The sequence below is a fragment of the Molothrus ater genome, chromosome 6, assembly GCF_012460135.2.
Source record: "Molothrus ater isolate BHLD 08-10-18 breed brown headed cowbird chromosome 6, BPBGC_Mater_1.1, whole genome shotgun sequence".
NCBI classification, from domain to species: Eukaryota; Metazoa; Chordata; class Aves; order Passeriformes; family Icteridae; genus Molothrus; species Molothrus ater.
Window position 1 is genome coordinate 9,624,019 of NC_050483.2, and position 18,913 is coordinate 9,642,931.

Consider the following 18,913-nt stretch of genomic DNA (forward strand, 5'->3'; position numbering starts at 1 on the left):
ATGGCAGCCCAGTTCCTTTCCCAGTAAAGCAGAGGAGCCCTGAGCCGTGTCTGTGTGCACCAGGGGCCTGGGGATGGGGCTGGGGGCTCGTGGGGGCAGCACAGCAAGCAGAGGGGGCAGCAATGTTTATTATCCCCACTCCACAGGCACAGCACCCCCAGGCCGGTACAAAAATGGTGTTCTGGGGCTCAGTGTGGGGTCTCGTCGTGGATCTCAGTGTTGGGAGGGGCTGCCAGGGGGGTGCCAGCCATGCCCAGCTCCTTGGCTCGCCTCTGGCACTCACGGGCCACCACCACGGGGCTGACAAAGGCCACCAGCACCACGGTGATGAGCCCCAAGTTCATCTGCGGAGGGGAAGAGTGTCAGGGCAGGGGTCTGGGGTGCCATCCCCCATCCCCTGTGTTAGGCCAGGACACTTGGGGCAGCACCTCCATTTCCCCAGGAGTAGAACCCCCATTTCTTATGGCATAACACCCCACCATTCCTGGGGAAAGGACTCCATCCCTCCCAGGGCAGCATCCCCATTTCCCCATGTGGCAGGACCCCCATTTTCCCATGGGCATGACCAGGATCCCCATTTTCCCATGGGATGAGACCCCCATTTCCCCATGTGGCAAGCCCCCTTCCCTCCCAGGGCAGGACCTCCATTTCCCCGTGGAGCAGCCCCCCAGCCCTCCCTCGGGGGGCACACTCACATAGAAGGGGTCCCCCTGGAGCGGCCCCTGCACCAGGGCGACACAGGGGTACTGCAGCAGGGCCACCAGCGCCGACAGTGCCATGGCCAGCCCGTAGAGTTTCCCAAAGTGCTGAGGGGGAAACCTGCCAGGCACCCACATCACCAACGGGCACCTCCTGGCACCCCCACCCTGGCACCCTCCTGAGCCCTGACAGGGCTCTGTGTCACCTGCCACCCTCCAACGCCACCGCCATCCCCTGCCACCCTCCAGTGCCACCGCCATCCCCTGCCACCCCATGCTGACCATGGCACCCTGACTGTCCCCTGCTACAGCCACAACGACCGTGCCTCCATGCCCTGCCACGCTGAGCCCTGCGTCCCCCGGGGCTGTCCCCAGTCACTCACGCGATGGCCAGGAAGGCGGCGTTGCCGCCGTACAGGAAGGAGCGGCTGATGACCTGCAGCACGAAGGTGCCGAACTGGGCGGGCAGGACAGGCACGGCGGCGAGCACGGAGAACAGCAGGCACAGCGCCACCGTCACCACCAGCGACAGCACCGCCGAGCGCAGGTCTGCCAGCGCGGCCAGGGTCCCTGTGGGCATGGCGGTCACGGCATGGGGACACGGCCCCAGGGGCCGCAGGCTCGGGCACGGTGGTGGTGGCAGCAATGAGGACACAGGGAGCACAGGACTGGGAGGGGTGTTACCCCCATAGTGTGGGTCAAGGAATGGTTCCTCTTGGGGTGAAGGGCCGTGGGGGTCAATTACCCGCGGGGTATGGGCTGGGGGCTCAGTTACCCTCGGGGCGGGGGCCCTTTCCCCGCTTGTGCCGGTCGAGGATGAGGCCGTTCCAGGGGGCACAGAGCACCCCGCAGAGCTGGGTGAAGGCAAAGGCGTTGGTGTAGGTGCTCACTGTGGGGGGACAGCGTCAGGTGGGCAGGGCCGGCCCCGGGGGTCCCTGCCGTGTCCCCCCACCGTGATGCCGTACCCAGGGCGTGGTCCCCATGCGCCAGGTGCTCCAGCTGAGGGTTGAGGGTGCCGATGAACAGGTAATGGCGCAGCTGCATCACTGAGAGCCAGGCCACGTGCCAGGCGAAGAGCCACGAGCAGGCACAGGCCCGGAACGGTGTCCCAGGGGTGTCCCCACCTGTGCAGGTGTCAGGGCAGGGCACATACAGACACACCCCCAGGCCACACCCACACCTTGTCCCTGCCACCCACTGGGGCCTCACAGCCCCCGGTATGAGCCTGCTCATTCAGATATGTCACCGTGCCCACCCTCTGACCACGCTCACACGCTGCCACACCCAGCACTGCTTCATTTGCATATCCTTGCCGTCCTCCAGCCACGCCTATCAACAGCCACGCCCACCACCAGAAGGCCACACACATCTATTTGCATATGCATGGTGCCCTCAACCAGGCCATGCACATCCACATCCCCATGCCACACCCCTCCTTTACATAGCACAGCCCACAGCCAGATGTGGCCACGCCCACCCGGCCAAGCCCCTCCCCAAATATAAGCCCCACCCCACCGAGCAAATTCCCACTCCGGCACCTCGAGCTATGGGGGGTTCCAGGGGTGTCTCCTCCGGTCCGGCCTCTCCCGGGGTTTGCTTGTCCTTGTGGGCTCGGTAGGAGCGGGAACGGCTCCGGCACTGCAGCCTGTGGCAGCGCCTGTGTCACCCTGCGTCCACCTGCCGGGGCTGGCCCTGCCCAGGGGACAGGACCCGCTGCCCACAGGGTGGGACCCAGCCCCGGGTGGCACCCAGCACCCCTCTCCCCAGAGCCCCCAGAGGCAGGGCGCAGGCACCCCCATACCCGTAGTTGTAGTCGGGGGGCAGAGGGTAGGGGATGCGGCTGCGCGGCATCAGGAAGAGGGTGCGCAGGAGGTGCCAGGCACTGCAGGCTGCCAGGAAGAGGAACATGGCCTGCAGGGACAGCCCCTGCTCGTACAGCAGCTGGGGACAAGGACAGAGTCAGGGACAGAGACAGGCTGCCAGTGGCCACCTGCTCAGGCCTCAGGTGTGTCCCCATATGTGACTCAGTGTGTCCCAGACTGTGTCCCCAATACGCCCGTAGACGTGACCCAGCTGTTCCCAGCTCTGTCCTCCCCTGCCGCCACTGCCACGTCTCTCGCACCCACCTTGACGATGAGGAAGATGGCAGAGGACGAGTCGAAGGCCCCGTTGTAGAGAGTGATGATGATGGAGCGGTAGTTCCCGAACAGGTTCCCCACCTGGCACCGAGAGACCCCTGCGTTCCATCAGAGCCCTCCCGTGCCACACAGGGTGTCCTGCCACCACGTGGGTATCAGGGTGCAGGGGGAACCCACCTGCATGTTGGTGAGGATGAGGAGGATGCCTCCCACCGACAGCATGGACATGGCTGGGAAGAGCAGCACTGCCAGCTCTGGGGACACAGGGGTCAGTGGGGACACAGGGGTCAGTGGGGACAGGGGTTACCAAAGAGGTCCCCCCAGGGCTGGGGACCCGCTGGCCACAGGGTCTCACCTGGGGTGGAGAAGGCGACGAGCAGGGTCCCGCCAGTGTAGAGGGAGCTAAAGGGGACAGTGGTGAGACGTGGGGACAGGAATCACAGGTGATTCCCCTCCCCTCGCCCTTTGGGAGCTAGGCCACCGGAATGACCCCCATTCCCGGCAGCCCCAGCTGTGTCCCCCGTGTCCCCTGGCGCAGGGCTCACATGGCGATGAGGCGTGCAGCCGCGGTGCCGAAGCGGTCGAAGACGACGCCCATGGGGAAGGTCATGAAGTTGTTCATGAAGGAGCCGATGGTGAAGACCAGGGAGAACTGCTCATCCTGCCCACTGCAGTCTGGGAACGGCCACAAGTGGGGCATGGGGACACGGAGACAGGGGCATGGGGACACCGGGAATACCACGGGCACCCAGGGACACGGGTCAGCGGAGATGCGGGGGACACCAGGCATGTGGGGACACCACGGACACGACGGTACTGGAGACATGGACTGGGGGACAGCAGGCACGTGGGCTTGGAGACAGTGGGGACACAGAGCACTGCAGGGCATCAGGACACCGCAGACAGCAAAGACACAGGCACAGTGGGGACATGGGACAGCTCGAGCCATTGGGACAGCAGGGTCACGAGTCAGGGGACCATGGGGACACGGGGGGGGGGGGGGGTCCATACCAGACCCCAGGGTGAGGTTGGGGCCGGGGGTGGTGGAGGGCTGGCACAGCCCCTCGAAGTAGCCCAGGTCCTTGAGGACGAAGACGAGGGAGGCCCAGCCGAAGATGATGCCGCAGAAGGCGCCGCACTCCAGCAGCCCCGACAGGAGCGTCCCCAGGCGCTTGGCCAGCCCTGCGCCCCCCGCCATGGCCCCTGCCCAGGCAGCCACTGGCCTGGCACCAGCCTGGGGCGTCTTCACCAAGCCTGTGGGTGACAAAGGGAAGGCGTCACACCGTGTGGGCACCCACCGGGGGCACAGGGACACCTGGCAGCACGTGGCCACCTGGGCAAAGGCCACTGTCACCCTGGCTCTGCCCCTTGTCCCTGGCCACAGTGGCTGGCACCTGTGTCCTCCCACGTGCCAGGGCGCAGGGCAGGGCCCTGCAGCAGCCAGGGCTCGCACATTTGGGGACAGCTAGTGACATGTGGCGCACGGCCATTGACAGACACACACAGGTTTGCAGGGGCACACACAGATTTATGGGCACACACACAGCTGTTCACAGGCACACACAGATTTGTGGGCACACACACACATTTGTAAGCACACACACAGCTGTTCACAGGCACACACACAGGTTTGCAGGCGCACAGACACTTCCAGGTGCACACAGCTGTTCACAGGCACACACACAGGTTTGCAGGCGTGCACAGACACTTCCAGGTGCACACAGCTGTTCACAGGCACACACACAGGTTTGCAGGCGTGCACACCTGCACCGTGCCTGCTGATTCCTGTCCTGCACCCCTCACCCACCTGCACGAGGCCAGTCCCTCCTGTTGTCACTGTCACCTTCACTGCTGCCCTGCAGTCTGGCCCCCGGCAGTGTGGCTGGGACACATCTCCACAGCCCCAGTGACTCCCCCCTAATCTGGGAGCACACTCGGGTTCCCCAGGCTGCCGGTCCCCAATACTGCCTTGGGCCCCCTGATAGCACCTCGGGCCCCCCGATGGGGGCTCGGTCCCCTCACTGTGTCAGGAGCCCCCTGTGCTGTCCCTATTGCCTCAAGCCAGCCTGGCCCAGGACCTGGCACAGCCACAGGGACACTGGCACACTGCTGGGCACCCTGGTGTGAGCACTGGGGACACCACAACAACACACCTCACCCCAAGGACACCAGCACCTGCTGGGGACCTGGCACGGCCCTTGGGAAACTGGCACTCTTCCTGGTGCCGCTGGCACAGCCCCTGGGGACATTGGCACTCCCACAGGGACACCAAAACACCATCCCCCCCAGGGCCTGGCACAGTGCTTGGGAATCTGGGACAATCCCTGGAGATGCTGGCACAGGGACACAGGCACGCTGCAGGGGACAATGACACACCCCCCCAAGGACCCAGCACAGCCCCTGGGGCCCTCCCTTGGGGACCCTGGCACAGCCCTCAGGGACACTGTCACACCTCTGGGACCCTGCCACCCCCGGGGGATCCTGTCCTGTCCCCAGGAATCCCCTCACACTGCTGGGGACTGTGACATGTCTCCTGGGGACGCTGCTGCCCCAAGCACTGCACTGCACTGGGGCTGTCACCGTGCTGGGGCTGGCAGCAGGTCACCCCCCATTGCAGCTGGGACTCCCCGTGACCCACAGCCGGGTGCCAAGGGCACCAGAGCCACGTCACCCCCAGCTCACTGTCCTCCGTGTCCCCCCACCTCCCTCAGCCACACACAGCCTGGCTCTGCTGCACAGAGCCCTGTCACCGTGTCACTGCCCAGGGCCTGTCGCTGTCCCGCGGTAATGAGGGTAATGAGGGTAATGAGCCACATTACAGTGACCAGCAGCTAAAGATTAACCTGCACAGAGCCGGGGGAGGGGGGCCGGCCCGGGGAGACCTGTACTGTGCTTAGCCACTCAGGTGGCTAAAAATAGCACAGGCAGGGGCTGTGACAGCAGCTGGAGGGCACCGGGGCTCCCTGACATGTGGGGGTCACTGCCTGGGGCACCCCGAGCCATTCACTATGGGTGTCAGCCACTAGGCCTGACTGGGGTGTCCTGGACACACTGTCCCTGCCAGCCACACGGGTGTGTCCCACAGCAGTGACCCCCCCATACTGGTGAGAGCCCCCCCATACTGGTGAGCCCTCCACAAGGGAGCAGGGGGCTCCGGCTCGGCTCGGCTCGGAGGTTCGCAGCATCAGTGACTCTGTCCCCTCTGTCCCTGCCGTGACCCCGAGCTCCCCCCAGGCCGTGAAGGGGCAGGGGGGTGTCACAGGACCCCTGGGGGCTGCCCTAGGGCTGGGCGCCCCCTCCCCACCCCGCTGCCCCCGCGGGACGCGGTGTCCTGGGGCGGGCACTGCCCGCACCCCCCCGAGCAGGGGCAGCCCCGGCCGCGGGGACTTGGCCCGCACACGTGTGGCGGGGACACACGCGTGGTCCTGGGGGTGGGCAAACGTGGGGCTCCGCCGTGCCCGCCCCCCGAGCCTCCCCCACGGCCCCGGGGCCGACGCGGCTCCGCCACGCGTACCCCGGCACCGCCCCGGGCACCCGGGCACCCCGGACACCCCGGGCACCCCGGACACCCCGGACACCCGCACCGCGCCCACGCCGAGCCCAGCCCCGCAGGCCACGGGGCCAGGGCCCTCGGTCCTTCCGCATCCTCCCGTCCCGGTCACAACCCCCTCCCGCCGCCGCTCCGTGTCCATCCGGGCCCCTCCGCGCCCCGCGGCTCCTCCCGCCGCATCCCCGCGCCGCTCACCCGCCTCCCGCCCGGCCCGGCGGGGAGGGGACCGGGCTCTCCCCGCCCCGGCGCTCCCGGTGCTCCCGGTGCTCTCGGTGCCCCCAAATGCCGCGGCCCCTCCCGCCCCCCCCTCACCGCGGGCGGAGCGGAGCTGCTGGGCCTGGCCGGGCCCCGCCCCCGGGCCCCGCGGTTCGGGGGGGCGCGGGAGGCGGCCTCGGTGGAGGGCCCCGGTCACCCGTGGGTCCGCCCAGGAGGGGCCGTCCCGGCACGGAGCCTTTCCCCGGCGCCGCCCGTACGCCCCCCGCGGGTGCGCCCTCGGCACGTCCAGGTGTGCCAGCTCACCTGCCGCTCCCAAGGGGCGCTCCCGGTGGCGCCACCCTTGGATCGCCCTTCTGGTCACTCTCGGGCCAGTTCTCAGTGATGCTTGGGTCACCCCTTAGGCCATTCCCGGACACCCCAGGACTACCCTTGGGCTATCCCTGGGCCCCTCCTGCTGTGCCATCCCAGAGCCATTCCCATGCCACCCCGCTGTGTTGTGCTGTGTCCCCTGCCTGTCCCTGGTCCGCCACCCCCTGCCTTCGCCCCGCCCAGGACACTGCTGTCCCTCCTGTCACCCTCCCCTCCACATCCTCTCTTCTGTCCCTCTGTCCATCCACCAGTGCTTGCAGCCACCCGGTCTGTCCCCACCTGTCCCCACTGCTGCAGCCTCTCATCTGCTCTGCCAGCTGCCCTTCTGTCTGTTCATCACCCGTCCATCTGTCCATCACCCATCCATCTGTCTGTCACCCATCCATCTGTCCATCATCGGTCTGTCTGTCACCTGTCCATCTGTCCCCCTCCAATCACAACTCTATCCATCCCATCCATCTGTCCCACAACCATCCAGCTGCCCATTACCTGCCCTTCCCTCCACCTGTCCATCTGTCTGTCCTCCCCATCCTTCACCCATCTCTCCATTTGTCCACCCCATCTCCACATGTTCTCCGTCCATATCTGTCCATCTGTCCTCCTCTCCTTGTGTCCACCTGTCCATCAATTCATCCTCCACCTCTCTGTCCACCCATCTGTCCCCTCCTTCTATCCATCCTCCACCGTCCATCCGTCTGTCCGTCCCCTCCCTACCCAGCCTGTCCCAGCTCCCCAGGCGGGTGGGCACCAGCACCCAGAGCAGCCCCCCCGAGCGGGCTCCCCCTCCCCGTTCCAGACCGGCGCTGTCCGGCCGGGGGCTCGGCACGGGGCCGGGGCCACGGGCGGGGGGAGCGGATGGCGGCCCCTGAGTCAGCCCCGCGCCGCCCACGCCCCCTCCCACGGCTGCCGCCGCACCAGCTTGTGGCATTTCGCTCGCCGGAGACGGCGCCGCAAACACGCGCCGGTGCCAGCCGGTGCCGGTGCCGCCGCAGCCCGCGCGGCCACGCGTGTCCCCCCACGCGCGGCACCGGCGCGGGGCCCGCGCATCCCGCACCGCCGCCACCCGCTGTGCCCCGGGCCGGGCGGCGCCGCGGCGGCACCACGGACAGCGCCGGTCCGGCACCGCGAACAGCGCCGCGGTCCCGCGTGGGTGCGGACCGCCGCCCACCGCGCCCTCCCGGCGGCTCGCTGGGTGCGGGGCTCCCGGCCCCGCCGCCCCCACCCCGGGCACGGCCCCCGCGGGGTCCCGCCGGCCATGGGGGCACCAAAGCCCGGCGCCGGTCCGGGGATCGTGGGACAGAGGGAGGGACGGACAGACGGACAGACGGACGGACGGACGGACGGACGGACGGAGACCACCCTCCGTGTCCCGCGGTCACAGCTCCCCACGCGAGCCCCGCGCCCTTTCCCCGTGGGGGGAGCGCATCACACCCCGTGTCCCCGTTGGGGGTCCCCGTCTTGAGTCCCGCAGGGCGTGGCCCCCGCGGGCGCCCGCAGCGCGTATCCCCCTGTCCCTCCTGTCCCCGCGGTCCCCGCTGTCCCCGCCGGGAGTCCCTGCGCCCACCCCTGTCCCGCCTGGGGCGGGCCAGCCCGGGAAGGGTTAAACGGCGGGGCCGGCGCGGGGGGCGGAGCGGCCGCCCCGGGATAAGGCGCGGCGCGGGGAGGGCTCAGCCCCACGGAGCCGCGGGCAGCGCCGCGCCGAGCCCACCCGTGCCCGAGCCCGAGCCCACCCGTGCCATGCCCCGGGGCGGCGGCGGCTGCTGCTCCCGGCGGCGCGGCGGGGGCGAAGGGGGCGAGCAGCCCCCCCCGGCACCGGCCATGACCCCGCGGGTGGGCAGCGCCTGAGCGGCCGCCCCGCCATGCGGCCCCCCACGGCTCGGGACCTGCCCCCAGGTAGGCGCGGGGTCGGGCGGGGTCCCGCGGGTGTCGGGCGGACCCTGGGGTGCCCCCCGGAAACCTCGGTCCCGGCTCGGGGCGCCCCGCGGCGCTCGGGGTGCGGGCGCCCCGGGGTGAGTGGGGAGCCCCCGGTGCGCGGGGACCCCGCGGCCGCCCCGGAACGCGCGGCCCGGCGCGGGGGCGCAGTCCCGGGGCACCCCAGGTTGAGTCCCCCCGCGACCCCCGGCGCGAGGGTGCCCCCCGACCCACGAGGCGCCTGCCGCCAGCCCAGCCCGAGGTGTGGCCGTCTCACGACCCACGGGGTGGCCGGTGCCATCCCGGGACCCCCAGCCCGGCGTGGCAGTGCCCCATGACACGTGGGTACTCGCTGCCATCCCGGGCCCCCCAGGGCAGCCCCACGAACCCCGGCACGCCCTGTGCAGCACCGGCGTGCACAGCCCGGCTTCTGGCGCTCCACGATCCACGGGGTACCCGATGCCACCCCGAGAGCCCCAGCCCTGGAGTGTGGGTACCCCACGCTGCCCAGCGGGGTGTGCCCCGCGACTCAGGGGATACGCGGTGCCACCCCTGGACCCCCAGCGCGGCGTGGAGACGCCCCACGGTTCCCCGAGTGGCACCGCGGGGAGCCGGGAGCGCCCGGGTCACGCCGCGGGTGGGTGCCGCGGGTCTGTGGGGTACCCGCAACTACCGGGGTGGGGGGGTTTGGCACCCGGGGGGGGGAAGCTGAGAACCGGTGACTTCAGCTCCCAACTGAGTCAGCCCGCGGCGTGGGGGAGTGACAGATGGGACGCGGGTGGGGGGCGCACGCCGGCACGGGGCGCCGGGGGAGGGGGGCGGCGCTGAGCAGATGCGCCGGACGCCTCCGTGGGTGGCTGGGGGGTGGGCACCCCCCCAACTCGCGGAGCACCGGCAGAGGGGAAGGGAGGGAAGGGGGCGGTGGGACCCCTCGGTGCATCTCCGGTGTGACCTCCGGTGCACCGGAGGGTCCCACCGCCCCCCTCCTTCCTCTCCCCTCCCCCGGCAGCGGCGACTGGGCGCATCCACGCATCCCCGGGCGTGGATCCAGGCCGCCGGGCTGAATTATGGATGAAGCTCTCGGGTTGCAGCCTGAGGGGGGGGATGGACACGGGTGGGGGGGGGGGGAGAAGGGGGGGATGCTGAACACCCGGAGCGGCGGCGCGTGTCGTCAGCCCGCGCCCACGCGTGCCCCGCCCCACACGTGGCCGCGGCACGCGCGCACGTGGCACCGCCCCGTTTGGGGAGGGGGCACGGACCCCCCCCAGAGTGGGGTGAGGGGGGTCCCAGGGGTCTGTGACCCCGTGAGGGGTTCTGGTGGACCGTGGGGCAGGCACGGTCCCGCACAAGTGTGGGCACGGCAGGGGGGTCAGGGAGCTTTGGGGGTCCCTGGGGAGCATGGCCCCAGTAGCAGGAGCAGCCCCAGAAGGTCACAGGTGGACAGCCACTTTTTGGGGTGCCCGGCCTTGGTGCTGTGCAGCAGCACAGCCCTGGGGGCGTCTCTGGGGACCACGGTCCTATGGGCTGATGTGGGTCTGGGGGCTGCAAGGGGCGCTCAGTGCTATGGGGTGTCATGACCTTGGGATTCTCCAAGGGCTCTGTGGTCCTAGGGATCTCCTAGGGGACCATGGCTGTGTGGGTGGGCATGGCCTTGGGGCGTCCCTGGAGAGGAGACATGGCCCTCAGGGGCCTCCTGGGTGCCATGGCCTGTGGGTGGGCACAGTCCCCTTCCTCGGGGCGTCCAGCCCTACAGGGTGGTGATGACCTTGGCATTCTCCTGGGGAACCGTGGCCCTATGGAGCTGGCATGGCTTTGGAGGGCTTCTAGGAGTGCCCAGCCCTATGGGGTTGTCGTGACCTTGGGGTTCTCCTGGGCAAACGCAGGCCCTAAGGGTGGGTACAGTCCAGGGGGCCTCCTTGGGGTGCCCAACCCTATGGAATGATCAGGACCTTGGGACTCTCCTAAGGAGCCACGGCTTGATGGGGTGGGCACGGCCCCAGGGGGCTCCCAGAGCCGTTCCCAGGGATGTTCCTGGAGGGCACGGCCCCGGGAGGCTCTGTGGGCTGCGGCGGCCGGGGGGCTGTGGGGGGCGGGCGGCGCGGGGGTCGGGGACGCGGGTGCCCCGCGCTGACGCCCCGCTGTGCCCTCAGGCGGGCGCCCGGCGGCCCTGCTGCTGCTGGCGGCGCTGGTGTGGGTGCCCGGCGGGGCTCCCGCCTGCCCCGCGCTCTGCACCTGCTACGTCTCGCCGCCCACCGTCAGCTGCCAGGCCAACAACTTCTCCTCGGTGCCCGCGGGGCTCCCGCCCGGCGCCCGCCGCCTCTTCCTGCAGAACAACGTCATCGGGGCGCTGCGGGCGGGCACCTTCGGGCCCAGCACCGTCACCCTCTGGCTCTACTCCAACAACATCTCCTCCATCCAGCCGGGCACCTTCCGCCACCTGCCCGCCCTGGAGGAGCTCGACCTGGGTGACAACCCGCACCTCCGCGTCCTGGCCCCCGACACCTTCCACGGCCTCCACCGCCTCCAGGCCCTGCACCTGTACCGGTGCCGGCTGGCCAACCTGCCCAGCGGCATCTTCCGTGGCCTCCGCAGCCTCCAGTACCTCTACCTGCAGGAGAACGGGCTGCTCTACCTCCAGGTGGGTGAGCAGGGGGCCTGGGCGATGCCTCCAGGGCACAGGGGTGGGATGGGTGATGATGACATGCCATGGAGACAGGATGTGGGACAAGGTGGTGCTGACACGGCCAGAATGCAGGGCAGGGACAGGAGATGCTGAGGGAGCGGGGTGATGGCCGTGGGGCAGGACCATGGGTGACCCCAGCATGGCAGGGACACAGGACAAGGTCTTGCACGATGCTCACAGAGCAGGGACACAGGAGAGGGTGACGGGCGATGCTGGCAGGACCAGGCCCCATGGCAGGGCTCTGTGGGGCCCACACCAGTGTCTCTCCAGCTGATGCCCGCCAGGCAGGGCCACAGAGCAGCACACTGGCACTGGGCCCCCACCCCACGCCCACCCCTCTCCCATTCCCCGCAGGACGATCTCTTTGCCGACCTGGCCAACCTGAGCCACCTCTTTCTGCACGGCAACCGGCTGCGGGCGCTGTCGGAGGGCGTCTTCCGGGGGCTCTCGAGCCTGGACCGCCTGCTGCTGCACGCCAACCGGCTGGCAGCCATCCACCGCCGCGCCTTCGGCGGGCTGGCGCGCCTCACCATCCTCTACCTGTTCAACAACAGCCTGGTGGCCCTGCCCGGGGACCCGCTGGCCGCGCTGCCCTCGCTGCAGTTCCTGCGCCTCAACGCCAACCCCTGGGCCTGCGACTGCCGTGCGCGCCCACTCTGGGCCTGGTTCCGCCGCACGCGCGTCTCCAGCTCCCCGGTGCCGTGCGCCAGCCCCCCGCACCGCCGCGGCACCGACCTGCGCCACCTGCGCCCCCGAGACTTCGACGCCTGCCCCGAGGATGACGACGACGACGACGACGGCGAGGAGATGGAAGATGGCAACGGGGTGGCGGTGATGGGCACCCCGGGGCGGGCGCTGGGTCGCCCCGGCACCCTCCCGGCCGCACCGCCCTCCGCCTTCTACCGCGACGGGCTGCCCCCCCACGACCTGCGGGGACCCCAGCCCCGGCCGCCCCCCCCGTCCCGTGACTCCCGCGGGCCCCCCGAGGACGCCAGCTGCCCCCACGACCCCTGCGCCCCCATGGCCGCCGCCGCGCCCCGCCGGCCCCCCGCCCTCCTGCCCCTCCTGGCTCTGATCCTGCCCCGACTCTGAGCCCCCCTCGGCGCCCACGGGGGTCCCGGCACCTCGGGGCGCCCGTGCCCCCCTTCTCCCCAGGGGAGGCCTCAAGAACTGTGGGGAAAAGCCGGCGGGGGGGGGGGGGGCCGCAGGATGCAGAAGGGCGTCCCCTCCCATCCTGAGCGGGAAAAACCCCCAACAGGAACCAAAAGGTGGGAAATTATTTATTAAAAATGGTCTTATTTTGGGAGAGCGGGGCCTGGCTGCTGTGGGTGGGCCACTGTCGATCCAGGTCACCGCCTGCCGCTCCTGAAATATTGATGGGAGCGGCGGGTGGCAAGGCAGCGAGGCGTGCAGGGCGCTGCGGGGGGGACGGACGGACGGACGGACGGACACCCCCTGCGGGACACACACCCCCCGACACGGGCCGCACGCCCGGCGCCACCGCGGGGCCGGTGACACGCAGGCTGCCGTGACGCCGACACCCCGCACCCCGAGCAGAGTGCTGGCGGGTGTCACGGGAGCCGCGGGGCGCGGAGCCACCCCCGCGCCCTGCACTGCCTGACCCACTTCCCGCAGGCACACGGATGGAGCACACACTGCCGGGCTGCGGGCACAGGGACAGCGCCCTCCCCCTGCGCTCGGTCCCTCTGGGTGTGTGTTACACACAGCCCAGGGCTGCCCCTCACTGGGTGTCCCTCAGCGGGTGTAACTCGCTGGGTGTCCGTGTCTCCCGGGGCCCTTGTCCCCTCCAGGTGTCCCCAGGGGTGTGTGGGGTGTCTGTCTGTGTGTGTGCAGACTGTCCCCATGTGGGTGTCCCTATTCCCCCTCCCCTGTGGTCTCTGGCTGTCCCCACGTGGTCCTTGCCCAGGCAGAGGTGTTCCCTGGGTTGTCCCCACGTGGTCCCATCTGTGTATCCTCAAACAGAGCTGGATGTGCTGGGAGTGTCCCTGCGAGGGTGTCCCTGTGCCCTGCCCCTCGGGAGCTGTGTTCCTGTGCAGGGCTGTCCCGGCTGTCCCCTCTGGTGACCCCCAGCACAGACAGACAGGGAGGGGCTGAGCCCTGTCCCACCCCACTGGGGATTACAAGGGGCTCAGCCCAGCTCTGCCTAATCCGGGGGATTACACGGGCTGGGCCCAGCCGGGGGGGCACCCAGGGGTGCCCCCCACAAGGACACAGCACGTGTCAGCTGGGGACAACAAGGGGGGCTCCCAGCAGCAACCACGGGCACCCCAACAGACGGCCACAGGGTGGGTTTGGGGGGCGAGGGGAGCACAGCAGACGCCCAGGTTTATTGGGGTGATGGGTAGGGGCTCAGGCGCTGCCGCTGCCCTGCTGCATCCGCTTGAGCAGCTCCTCATCCTGCAGCGACAGCTCCGTCAGCTTCTTGCCCATCCGCTCGTGCACCTCCAGGTACTTGGCCACGCAGCGGTCCAGGCACACGCATTCCCCTTTGGACAGCTCCGACTCCTTGTAGAACGGCGGGACGCACTTGCGGTGGCACGCCTGGGTCATCCTGCACAGACCGCACCGTGCCTGAGCCCCGCGCCGGCCGGGACCCGGCCCCGCAGCCCAGCACACCCTGTACCCCGCCATCGCCACCCCCGGGACCCCGACCCCGCACCCCAACATCACCTGTACCCCGCCATCGCCACCCCGGGACCCAGCCCCGCACCTCAGCACCCCCCGTTATCGCCACCCCCGGCACCCCCAGCCCTTGCACCCCAACGCCTCCTGCACCCGCAGCATCACCGAGCGGGACGCTGGCCTCTGCACCCCAACAAACCCAGTATCCCCCGTCATTGCCACCCGGGCACCCCTAGGATCCCCCACCGTCCCCCATCCTCAGGCATCTCCGGCTCCCCTCCCCATTTCCCGGGTGTCTCCTAGGACATCCCGCACTCCCCTACAGCCCCAGGGTCGCCCATTGCCTCTGACACCCGCTAGTGTCCCCAAGACACGGACGCCCCCCGGTATCCCAGCGCCCCCAGTGCTCTCTCCCGGCGGGCCTCACCGGTTGTACATGTCGGCCATCATCTCAACCTCCAGCTCGGCCGCCAGCTGCTGAGCCCGCAGCGGATCCATGGCGGCCACCACCGGTCCCGCTCGGTCCCGGTCCCGATCACGATCCCTCTGGGCCCGACCCCGCTCGGATCCGCCCCGTTGGACCCGCACGGTCCCGCTCGGTTCGGGACCCGGCGGCGGCTCCCTGCAGGAACCACGTGGGCGCCGCGCTTCCGCCCACCCGCGCAGCGGCCCCGCCCCAAAGCCGGCGCCGGCCAATGGCGTGCAGGAGGAGGAGGGACCAGGGCTGCGCTTCGGTCGCTGATTGGCCTCGCGGAAGGGGCGTGGCGGCGGCGGCGGCCGAGCGGCGGGAGGGGAGCGGCGGAGCGCGCGCTGGGCCCGGCCTTTGCCCCGCAGAGGGCGGGGTCACGGGAAGGGGGCGTGTCCAGGCCGGAGAGGGCGTGGCCACCGCCGGGACCTCACCCGGACGTGACCGGGGGGGCTTCGAGTCCCTCCCTGTGTGTGCCCTGTTCCTCGTGTCCCCGGGTCCTCCTGTGTCCCGCCGTCCTGCCCGGGCTGTCCCCGTGTGACCTGTGTCCCCGCGTGTCTGTGCCTCCCATTGCCCTCGGGAGTCTGCTCCCCCCGCGCTCCCCGTGTCCCCCGTTGTGTGCCCGTGTCCCCGTTGTGTCCCCCGAACACGCCCGCGTGTCTGTGTTCCCCACCTCGCCCGTGTTCCTGTGACCCCCAAGTCTCCCTGTCCCTGCCCAGGGTGTCCGTGTCCCCTGTGCCCCTCGGGTCGCACGGTACGGTTCGGTCCCCTCCCCGCGGGCTGCTTTGGGGTCTCGCCACTGTCCGGGAGGGGTGTCGGCGCGTTCCCCCTCCCCAGCCGTGCCCGGGTGTCCGGCCCGGCCCCACGCGTGCCCCGCGGGTGGGCGGTGAGTGAAGGCGGCACCTGCCCCCGCCGGGTAAAAATAGCGCCGGGCGGGGGGGCCGGGGCGCAGCAGGGGCGGCGGAGCGGGAGCAGCCGGAGGGTACGGGCCGAGGGGCTCGGGGGGCTCCGGGAGCACCGGGGCTACGGGAGCGGCCGGGAGGGAGCGGGCTGGGGGGTACCGGGGAGGAGCGCCGGAGGGCAGCAAGGGAGACCGGGAAGGGGTTATAGGGGACCGGCAGTGGGAACGGGAGGGCAGGGAGAAGACATGTGGGGCCGGGAGGGGGACATGGCGGGGCCGGGATGGGATCTGGGTGCTCGGGAGGGGACGTGAGGGCAGGAGGGGGCACAGGGGGACTGAGATGGGGCATGAGGGCAGTGGGAGGGTTGGTTTGGGGCTTGGGGGGCTGCAGGAAGACGTGAAGGGGCCGGGCTGTGCTGTTGGCGTGCCGGGATGGGGCATGGGGGGGCCGGAGTGGGGCAACTGGGGTGCCCAACGTAGGAGTGGCAGGGCTGGGGGAGGGCATGGGGACAAGGACAGGGACAGGAGGGGGGTTAGCCGGGGCTCTGGGGGGCACGGGCAAGCTCACGGCGTCATCGGGGGCACCCCAGTGACAGCCCTGTGCCCCTGCAGCAGTGACCGCAGCAACATGGAGGCTCTGGGAGACACTGAAACCCCCACCTCGGACACCCCCGCTTCGGAAACCCCCATTTCGACAAATCCCGCCGCGAGCACCCCCACCTCGGACAACGCCACGGCGACCCCCGGCACCCCCACCTCGGACACCCCCACCTCGGACACCCCCATCTCGGACACCCCCACCCCCGGCACCCCCACCCCGAGTACCCCGACCCCCGGCACCCCCACTCGCGGTAGCCCCACCCCGGACACCCCCACCCGGGACACCCCCTCTGACCCCGCTGCGGGGCCGGGGGAGGGCAGCGGGGAGGCAGCGGCTCCCGGGGGTGGGGAGGAGGCTCGGGAAGCGGGGGGCGATGGGGGGGACACGGGGGGCGATGGGGGGGACACGGGGGGCTCAGGGGAGGGTACGGGGATCTCAGGAGGGTGCGCAGGGGGAGAGGCTGCCGGGGATGGCGGGGCAGAAGCGCCCCAGGGTGCCGGGGGCGATGCCGGGGAGGCCGGGGATGGTGCTGGCGATGCCGGGGCAGGGACAGCCGGGGGCACCGGAGGGGGTACCGAGGAGGGTACCGAGGGAAAAGCGGCGCCGGCAGCAGCGGGCAACTCCCAGCGCCGACAGGTGAGGAGGGGTTGGGAGGGAGGTGGCGGCACAGCCAGGGCAGGAGGCGGTGGGGAGGGCAGCTGCGGCACGGATGGGGACAGGGTGAGAGTGCCAGGGCCAGGATGACAGTGCCAGGGACATTGTGTGAGTGACACTGACCGTGCTGGCAATGCCACCCTGCCTGTTCCTTACAGGAACCCACTTGGCTTCAGGACGAGGACGACGAGCTGTGGCCTGAGTTCCCTCCCTGCTCGTCCCCAGAGGGGGCCACCAGCCCCACGTCCCCCATGTCCCCTACGTCCCCCATGTCCCCCATGTCCCCTACATCTCCCACGTCTCCTACGTCCCCTATGTCCCCAGCATCCCCAGTGTCCCCCACAGGTAAGAGCCATTTGGGCAATGGCACTCGAGTGTCCTGGGGTCACTGCTGCCCCACAGTGTCCATCCTCCCCAAGGGAAAGGACCTTGAGCGCCAGGGCTGCCCAGGGGGGCCGTGGGTGCCCTCTTCCAGCCCTCCGACCCCTCCTCTCTCCTTGCAGCTGGCACCGCCAAGGACACGGGGGGCAGCACGAGGTGTGTCCCCACGGGTGGCACCCCAGTACCCCATGGCAGGGATGGCACCTCACAGTGCCCTGCTCATGGCTGTCCCACCCGTGTGTGCCTGCAGGGCTGCTCCAGCGGGGGGGACACGGGACAAGGCAGCCCCCGGCTCGGCGGGACAGAGGCTGAGGCTGGAGGGGGCCGGGGGACGGCCACGAGTGGGGACCCGGGCACAGGGGCGCAGCGCCATCCTGGAAAAGTTTGGAGGGTGAGGGGGCCTGGCCCCGTGGGGGGCAGGAGGGGCATTGCGGGAATGGGGGACCCCGGGTTTTGGGGGGGCTGTAGGACAGCCAGGGACAGTGGGATGGATGGGCCATGGAGCAGTGGGGGTGTTGGAAGGCCGTGAGGCAATGGGAGGTACAGGGGAAATTGGGGGGCATGGCGGGGGCATGGGTCAGTGGGGGTGTTGGTGGGCACAGGGCAATGGGGTCATTGGGGAACCGGGGCTCTGTGGGGCAATGGTGGTACAGGGGGGACATGGGGCAAGTAGGGAGGGTATGGGACACAGGGGGTACTGGGGGGCATGGGGCAATGAGGGGTACAGGGAGGAATGGGGGGTCCGTAGAGCAGTGAGGTGGGGTGGGACAGGCGGGGCTGTGTGACCATGGGGCAGTGGGGGCCCAGAGCCACTGGGCAATGGGGTCACAGAGGGGCTGGGGTCCCCATGAGGGATGGTGGGGGTGGGGGATCCCACATCCCAGGTCCCCCCAGGGCTGCCAAGGGCCCAGCCCCACACCTGCGGCGCTCGGGGGGGGCCGCCACGGTCAAGACGATGCTGCTGGAGTGGTGCCGCGCCCGCACCCGCGGGTACCCGGTGAGTGCCGGCGGGGGCGGCGGGAGGGTCCGGGGACGGCCCGGGGGTGGCCTGACCCCGCTGTCTGCGCAGAACGTGGACGTGCAGAACTTCTCGGGGAGCTGGGGCAGCGGCCTGGCCTTCTGCGCCCTCCTGCACAGCTTCTTCCCCGACGCCTTCGACTTCGCCGCCCTGGAGCCCAACGCCCGCCGGGACAACTTCGCCCTGGCCTTCGCCACCGCCGAGTGCGTGAGCGCAGCGCCGGCCCCTCGGTCCCGCCGGCCACCCCCGGCCGGTGCCGGTGACCGCTGTGTCCCTTCCCGCAGGGAGCGGGCGGGCTGTGCCCCGCTGCTGGAGGTGGAGGACATGGTGCGGCTGCCGGTGCCCGACGCCAAGTGCGTGTACACGTACGTGCAGGAGCTGTACCGCTGCCTGGTGGCCAAGGGGCTCGTCAAGACCAAGAAGCGCTGAGTGACCCCCACAGCCCCCCAGCTGTGCCATCCCCCTCCTTGTCCCCTGCTCTGTCCCCCAGCAGTAAAGGCCGTGGTTCCAGGCGGTGGTGGCCTCGTCACTGGAGGGAGGAATGCTGGCACCAAGCGAGTGTCTGGGCACTGTCACCAGGCTGGGACACAGCCCTGGCTCTGCCACCAGGAGGGTGACATTCCCCAGGGCTGGCACGTGGGGGGCAGCGACTCCCGGAGCCCCCCACCCTCCCAGTGAGGCACC

General features: G+C 70.3%; 5 protein-coding genes across 8 annotated transcripts; 3 read left to right on the forward strand and 2 right to left on the reverse strand.

Annotated features, from left to right (window-relative positions):
- Positions 1 to 110: 110 nt before the first annotated feature.
- Positions 111 to 7,059, reverse strand: SLC43A3 (solute carrier family 43 member 3). 4 transcript variants are annotated; one of them, XM_036384946.2, is made up of 13 exons: positions 6,582 to 6,768; positions 3,848 to 4,090; positions 3,382 to 3,511; positions 3,192 to 3,238; positions 3,014 to 3,090; positions 2,825 to 2,917; positions 2,500 to 2,639; positions 2,237 to 2,343; positions 1,664 to 1,822; positions 1,474 to 1,587; positions 1,082 to 1,268; positions 696 to 819; positions 111 to 344 (listed from the first exon to the last, which is right to left on the reverse strand). In XM_036384946.2, exons 2-13 carry the CDS (start codon positions 4,032 to 4,034, stop codon positions 189 to 191), a joined length of 1,521 nt encoding a protein of 506 aa, XP_036240839.1. In that variant the 5' UTR covers positions 4,035 to 4,090; positions 6,582 to 6,768; the 3' UTR covers positions 111 to 188. The 4 variants fall into 4 exon arrangements, with proteins under 4 accessions (XP_036240839.1, XP_036240837.1, XP_036240838.1 ...); XM_036384944.2 differs by lacking the exon at positions 6,582 to 6,768 and adding an exon at positions 6,906 to 7,059 and having other exon boundaries at positions 3,382 to 4,090; XM_036384945.2 differs by having other exon boundaries at positions 1,474 to 1,552; positions 3,382 to 4,090; positions 6,582 to 6,887.
- LOC118687028 (basic proline-rich protein-like) lies at positions 4,033 to 8,816 on the forward strand. The gene is made up of 4 exons (XM_036383681.1): positions 4,033 to 4,112; positions 6,120 to 6,891; positions 7,690 to 8,251; positions 8,443 to 8,816. The coding sequence occupies exons 1-4, from the start codon at positions 4,033 to 4,035 to the stop codon at positions 8,814 to 8,816; spliced, it is 1,788 nt and encodes a 595-aa protein (XP_036239574.1).
- Positions 8,630 to 12,871, forward strand: RTN4RL2 (reticulon 4 receptor like 2). Its single transcript, XM_036384592.2, has 3 exons — positions 8,630 to 8,864; positions 11,033 to 11,520; positions 11,920 to 12,871. The coding sequence occupies exons 1-3, from the start codon at positions 8,831 to 8,833 to the stop codon at positions 12,655 to 12,657; spliced, it is 1,260 nt and encodes a 419-aa protein (XP_036240485.1). The 5' UTR covers positions 8,630 to 8,830; the 3' UTR covers positions 12,658 to 12,871.
- On the reverse strand, positions 12,830 to 14,863 carry TIMM10 (translocase of inner mitochondrial membrane 10). Its single transcript, XM_036384593.2, has 2 exons — positions 14,636 to 14,863; positions 12,830 to 14,137 (listed from the first exon to the last, which is right to left on the reverse strand). The coding sequence occupies exons 1-2, from the start codon at positions 14,704 to 14,706 to the stop codon at positions 13,936 to 13,938; spliced, it is 273 nt and encodes a 90-aa protein (XP_036240486.1). The 5' UTR covers positions 14,707 to 14,863; the 3' UTR covers positions 12,830 to 13,935.
- Positions 14,864 to 16,203: 1,340 nt separating this feature from the next.
- Positions 16,204 to 18,742, forward strand: SMTNL1 (smoothelin like 1). The gene is made up of 7 exons (XM_036383682.1): positions 16,204 to 16,812; positions 16,989 to 17,175; positions 17,334 to 17,367; positions 17,462 to 17,602; positions 18,106 to 18,208; positions 18,281 to 18,432; positions 18,514 to 18,742. Exons 1-7 carry the CDS (start codon positions 16,204 to 16,206, stop codon positions 18,656 to 18,658), a joined length of 1,371 nt encoding a protein of 456 aa, XP_036239575.1. The 3' UTR covers positions 18,659 to 18,742.
- Positions 18,743 to 18,913: the final 171 nt, after the last annotated feature.